This window comes from Halyomorpha halys, unplaced genomic scaffold (genome assembly GCF_000696795.3).
Source record: "Halyomorpha halys isolate HHAL.00 unplaced genomic scaffold, Hhal_1.1 Scaffold595.1, whole genome shotgun sequence".
In the NCBI taxonomy this organism is placed as follows: domain Eukaryota; kingdom Metazoa; phylum Arthropoda; class Insecta; order Hemiptera; family Pentatomidae; genus Halyomorpha; species Halyomorpha halys.
In genome coordinates this window covers 840879-847912 of record NW_027112496.1, presented here as the reverse complement: position 1 = coordinate 847912, position 7034 = coordinate 840879, and the positions used below count along the sequence as shown (strand labels likewise).

Genomic DNA, 7034 nt, shown 5'->3' with positions numbered 1-7034 from the left:
GGTAGCGCTGGAACCGCCGCCGGGACTGCCGGGACAACCGAGGCCGCAGGAACTCCAGGAGCCGGTTGCGCCACCGGGATCTGTAGCACTGGCTGCCTCAATGCGGGCTGTCGTGGTGGCTGACTATCATCATTAACCATCTTGGTCAGTAAAAAAAACTGTCAATTTAGGCGAAGTAAAATAAAATATGAGCGAGGTGAAAGAAAAAAATATCATGGATGAGAGAACAGTTTAAAAAAATATGTTCAATCGGTGAAGTTTTTTATAAAAAAGATTTTGATTTAAAAAAAAAAATTAAGATTTAGAAGAAGAGAAAAAAGAATCTTCATTCAGTGAAAAATATTCAACCGGAATACTGGGTTTCGGCACCACTTACGAGCACTTAGACTGACTGGCTTGAAGAAAGAGAGAAAGAGGGAACAGAATTAAACTGCACGCTTACTAGAAAGATACTGGTTTATTATCTCTGTGATGCTTAGACATTATTGAGGTTTATTTACATGAGGAGTTAGGATTAGTGTTGTATACAGGCCTTGTCCAACCATAACTTATATATATATGTAATAATACATAAATACTTTTTATATTACTTTATTTTATTATCTTAGCCTATAATAAAATTAAGCTCTAAAATGTATATGATGAATATGACGTGTAAATTTGCATGGAATAAGACCATAACATATATTTAATCATAAATGTAGACAACATAAATCTGAAGGGCAGTATGGAATACTTTTTGTACCACCTTTATGATTTTTTTAACAATATGCAATCATTAAAAAAAATGTCTTACTTCCAGTGGTTATTTATTTATTTTATATCTCCAATCGCTTGTCTTTTACGGGATTTTGTCCCCAAATTGAGTTTAGCGGAGGATAACTTTTTACAAATCAATTATTACTATATTAAGTTAAATTTTAAAGTCCACACTTAAAAAAAAGAAAAGAAACTGCGTAAGGTGTGTTATTATTACTTTACGTACTTTTATAAATTGCATTGACCAAGTGTAAAATGAAAGTTGCACAAATAGCACATAGAAACATTAAGCTTGTAAGTTCTGAATTCCAAAAACTTAAACCTTCTTCTAGGCAAAATAGTACAGCACCTAAAATTATAAAGAGTTTTATTCATAGAAATAAAGATGTCCGACATGGTAGCATCTATGGGTTAGTATTAAAAATAAACACAACAAAATTGCGAAATAAATAAATTACAGTAATTGTTATTAGGTCTGCTTCAATGACCACTTTTAACACTATAAATTGGTTTTTGTAACAAACCTATTGGTGCTAACTAGTCTGACGCTGCAAGTCAGACCGTGCGTAATGAAACCTATTACAAGTAGGTTTAAAAAAAAAAAAAAGACCTACCAATTAGTTTGTTAAATATTGACCAGTTGGCCATTAATAAGTGAAACAGAGCAAAATATTGAAAATTTAACAACTCAGCTTTTTCCTTTGAAAACTCTATCTAGCTTAAATGACAGTAATGTACATATGCACGAAGAAGTCCTATCCTCGACTAGACTCAAACCTTGGAAAGAGTTGGAAAGAAAGAAGCTTGGAAGGAGTTGATTTATATTTATTTATAATATAATACAATATAAATTAATGGAAATTAATTAACCATCAATCTAAAAATTTATAATTTTGGAGAATATCCCTTTATATAAAACCCATTTATGTAACAAAGATAATCAAGGGTTATCGCCCGGTTTTCCTAATGTTTCATAGTTTAATCCCCTGTGAATTTGGCCCATCATCCTCTTAATTTTTGAAAAATTCTTATTGTTCTCGCTCCCATCCTAAGTTAACAGGAAGAATTATAGGCCAACAAACGTGCACATTTTTCGGACTTGAAATGTTCTTTTTTTTTGCCGGCGCATTTTTGTCAAAAGATTTTCATCGACACCTACAATTCTGCTTAGAGTTCTAATAATCTTAATAACTAATGAGTTTAAGTTGATAAATGCTAATGTTGAAAAATTCTTATTGACAACCTACAGTTCTGCTTAAGAGTTCTGGTCGCCCCCCAAGAGTTATATATAATAATCTTAATAACTAATGTACTAAACATGATAAGTACTTATGTGGAAAAAATCTTATCGATAAACTAATTGAATTGAGTTCTGGTAGCCTCTCAATATTTTTAAATAATAACCTTAAAACCAATGTACGACCAAAAACGTTTGGAAAAATATTTGCCATTTTAGAGCTTTAACAATTATCCTTTATAATTACTGTGCTATAGTTGATAGAAAAAGAGTTATAAGGTGTCAAAGTCGTACCAAACGTGAAGTAAGCCGAGCATACCATTGAATATTTTTCACGTCATAAGCAACATAACTATTTCCTAAAATAATCGAGAAATTCGAAAACTCCTAGGGAGGACTACCTGAACCATAAAAGTTTTCAAAAATTAAGAGAATGGGGGCCAAGTTCACATAAGGAGTTTAGAACCTTGTTAGTATGATTAATAATTATTGAATTGTCACCTAAACTGTATATCATAGTTACATTGGTATAGATAAGTAATAAATTGTCATAAACTAAGTTTTTATTAATCATTATTAACGAATAGTAATGCGTAATTAAATTATGTACCTATCGGTGTACCAAAAGAGACGGATACACCAGCTGCAGTCCCCGCTGCTACAAGGGTTCTCATGTTGAGTCTATTGGATACACTTAAGAAAGGTCTTATATCCGAGAAAGGTAATCTTAATCTTGTTATATATGCTCCAGACATGGCTCCAAAGTGGATGAACAATTCTTCCTAGGAAGAAACAATACCTTAAAGAATTATAAAGTTTGAATAACTCCCTCTCCCTCTCCCTCCCTCTCAAAATTCAAGTCCTAGTAATGTTGAACACTATGGACTCATTGCAAAATTATGTTCTTTGTCTAAGATTCTCGAACGAATTGTAAATGACCAAAAAGTACAGTTTTTAAATTCTAATGATCTCTTTGATAAATACCACTCTGGCTTCCGATCAGGGCATAGTACCTCAAACTGCATTATTAATGTTGACTGAGGACATTAGGCTCGCGATGGATAGATGAAAAGTAACAATTTTGGTATCTTTTGATTTTAAAAAGGCGTTTGACCTTGTAGACCATACCATTTTATTGCAAATTCTAAGAAACAAGTTTAAATTTTCTCATAGTGCAGTACTCTAGTTTGAATCTTATTTGAAAAATAGAACTCAAGCAGTGATAAATAGTGATGCATCTGTCTCTGAATTTCTATCGATCGTTTCAGGAGTCCCTCAAGGCTCAGTCCTCAGACCGTTACTCTTTCTTTTAACGGATATCTCATCGATACTTAAATCATGTAAATATCACATATACGCCGATGATATCAACATTCCTATGTCATCGAGTCCTGATAATTTTCATGAAACCATAGAAAAAATAGATCAAGATGTAAGAGAAATATTTGCCTGGTCAGTAAACCTAAAACTCACCTAGAATCCATCAAAGACAAAAGAAATAATTTTTTTTTTAGCATTGTTAAAAAACATAACAGTCAATGTCACATTCCAGTCCGTCGAACATCTCGATATAGTAAATCATTTTTAATTATCGGAATTCGTTTGTGGCAGGAAATCCCAGAAAATATTAAAAATATACAATCTCAAAAAGGTTTTAAAAACATGTATTATAAACAATTAATGGATAAATAAAAAACTGATCTTAGTTAGCAATGATCTTGCTGATGTGAATTTACTTTAGATATAAATGTAATTTTGCTTTGTGTTATATATTATCTTATAAATTCTCTCTCTCTCTCTCTCTCTCTCTCTCTCTCTCTCTCTCTCACTCACTCACTCACTCACTCACTCACTCTCACCCACTCTCTCTCTCCCCCTTCCTTTTTATGGCATGCCATACGATTATTTTGTAACATGTAGAAAAAATTTAGCGTCAAATTTAAGTCTCCTGGATCAGCCATTACAGGGTGAGAAAATTCGGAGAGAGGTGCACATCGCTTTGGGGATTCAACAGAAATAAATAATAATCACTTAGTAGACTGATACAAATAAATTACCACCTACAAATAAATTCTCTCCAAAAAAAAAATTAACTTACCCTACCTCCTGGCATGTTAGCTGCAGATATGAGAAATATCATTAGATATAATAAGCACAATGTGTATGGTTTATGAAATTTGTTTATTTTAACTCCATTCAGGTAGGCCATGACTGATGCAACTCCACAACCCTTGAGTGATGGCTAGAAAATATGATACAGAATGAGTTCAAATATTCAATTATTTTTTTTTAATTTTCATTATTTCAAGTTAGTAAAAATAAATATATTATTTCATTTTTTTTCAAAAGAAATACTATTCCACAAAATTATTCTGTTGCTAGTAAAACATAAATTTTACTCTTGAACAAATAAATTTGAATAATATCCCTCCCTCTCTCCATTGAATACTAATACTAAATCTCAACTAGGAGCTAATGGAAACTAATAAAACGAGGTAAAATGGCGATATCCCAGAAGTGGACGAATTTATGGAACACATACAAACAACTGAAGAAGATTTATCACTTTCATTTTTTCTAAAATTCATCTTTCTACAAAGACTATTTGACCAACTGTAGAATACAGCCCAAGTGTATATAATGCTATGTATCGAAGAATTAGCCATGATTTCAACAATATGTCGTTTATTAAGGTTTTTCGTCATCTTCCCCTATACCTGGTCAGGGTATCCTTCTGGGAAGCTTTTAGCATCCTCGGATATGGAAACATCTGTATTAAGTTTGTCACATTACCAGAGGCCCCTGAGAAAATTAGATTGACTAACCTTTAAGTATGAGAAGTGGGAGAAAAATACAGAGAGGGAATTTACAAGAGAAGATCAGGACACTCAACAGCAAGGCTGAGACGGAGGAGGGCCTCGTCAGTAGGAGACTCAAGAGGAAGGCTTGGACGGGGAAGCCACCATAGTCAGGATGCTGACTGAGACACCAGACGAAGTCGTAAGAAGGGTCACCAGTCCTGGACATCCCTTATGAAACAGAAGACACCTACGGCACTACATCCCACGGCATCAGCAGCTATAAGTATAAATTAACTAATAAGTAATCATGTAATAATTTATATTTTATGGCAACCTTTATCTGAATCATTTGAATCATTTTAATCATAATAACAATTTGTAAATAAATACTTAGTTTCTTTATATAGTTTATATACTGTTATATATCCCATTATACCACTCTTTATTATATTATATAATTAATGGTAAGAACATTTTATAAACATAAAGGTATTTAATTGGTAAACTGGTAAACACACAAACAGTCTTTGGAAAGGAATCCAATTATAATAATAATTTTTAGGACTCAATTTATAATCAATTAATTAACTTATTTTTGGATAATTGCCTTCAGCGATTATCCTGGCATCCCAAGTAAATCTGCTACTAGAACATAGCAATAACTCAGGGTGTGTTATTGTTCGTTTTTCTTTTTGATCTCTAATCTTATTGACGGAGAAAAAAAAAACCACCCCAATTTCTTAATGCTTAAATGACGACTATATCTAGTTAATAGTTAAAATTAATGACTCTGCTAACCATAGTTATGGAGATTTAAAAAATGGTGGTTGTTTTTTAAAACAAAAATTTATTTTTGTGTTCTATTAATTAAAAAAAAAAAATTGTTGGTTATTTCCTTTGTGAAAAAAAAAATATATTGGAGTACTCAAAATGCTGAAAAATTTATAATTTTCGCTCATTTTTCATTCGGAGCTCTATATCCTAAAACTACCCATACCAGTAAATATTAGATATTGTAAGTAATAATACTACTACATTCAGCTTTAATTTGATTGCTTACAGCCATCTATGCGTCTAATGGTTCTGGAGATATAATTATGACAATATTAAAAATGTAAATTAAAATTAGTTTAGATCAAACAAATCGTCCGAAAAACTAAAAATTAACATTTTCTAAATTTATTTTAGCATATATCATGAAGAAAAGTACTAATCCTTAGAAGATAAAAGTCAAAGATTACTTTATGTACTCTTTCAACGAACTTAAATTGGAGAGTTGACAGACATCTTATGATTCCTAAAATGTTTTCCCAAAATAAATTCACTAACTACTGATATATCATTATGAAACTGTTGAACGTAAACGGCTCTTTAGATCTCATATCTACCTTAAATGATCTGGATATGGGGCTTTGAATCAAAAATTATTATTATTTTTATGATGATCAGACTCGTCAAATTTGACTAGTAGATAGATATGTATATGTATATGAAATTTTCATAAAATTAATAAATATTGAAATGGAATAAATGCTTCCTTTCCCTCCCCTTAGGCTTTGGACCATTATAGTGTTGCTTGTGATCATAATAAAGGTCCGATATTTTAACCACGTTTGTACTATTTGACTAGGAGGGAAGGAGGGGGATAATTGAATCAGTCTAAAATGAAATAAAATATCAGTGTGCCACGTTAGTAATAACATGAATTATTGGCTTATTCATAAATAATTTAGTTTCATAATCCATTTTAAATTTGTTTTATATAAAATATAACAGCATTGCTGTAGATTAAATAATCAAACTTACCGCTTCTTCTACAACAAGGTATGAGCATACCAGTATTGGGAATACTGTCCAAAAGATCCACACAAAACTTGAAGTCATAACATTTTTTAGAACTAAAATCAGAAACATATTTTATCATCATCTAGTAAAATCTATCAATACAGCACAAATGTAAAATAAAATATGAAGGTTTACGTGGTTTGAAACAATTATTTTTAAAAATTGTCATTTCTTTAATTAATATTTCCTGTATAGATCCCATTGTGCCAATGAAAATTCCTAAAGTAATTATAGCAAGCCATTTTTTCATAACCGAAGAGATATAATAATATTGGAGGTCAGTATTTTTGTCAATCTCAGATCTAATTTTGCTTTCAGGTGCATTGAAATTTATTGCCTAAAAATCGACGTTACATTATATGATTTAAATATATATATGTATTAAGCATATA

General features: G+C 31.3%; 1 protein-coding gene across 6 annotated transcripts in view; it reads right to left on the bottom strand.

Moving 5' to 3' along the window:
- The window catches only part of LOC106684609 (H(+)/Cl(-) exchange transporter 7), a 54561-nt gene that overhangs the window by 31331 nt on the left and 16196 nt on the right, over nt 1-7034 (bottom strand). For 3 of the 6 annotated variants that reach the window (XM_067050342.1, XM_014426792.3, XM_014426794.3), the window contains exons 3-7: nt 6778-6979; nt 6604-6695; nt 4095-4238; nt 2607-2778; nt 986-1108 (exon numbers count right to left, since the gene is read on the bottom strand). In XM_067050342.1, coding sequence (XP_066906443.1) covers nt 986-1108; nt 2607-2778; nt 4095-4238; nt 6604-6695; nt 6778-6892 — 646 coding nt within the window. In that variant the 5' untranslated portion in view covers nt 6893-6979. Of the gene's footprint in view, nt 1-985; nt 1109-2606; nt 2779-4094; nt 4239-4866; nt 5053-6603; nt 6696-6777; nt 6980-7034 lie in introns of those variants that run through there. The other 3 variants (XM_014426795.3, XM_067050343.1, XM_014426793.3) reach the window with 3 other exon arrangements.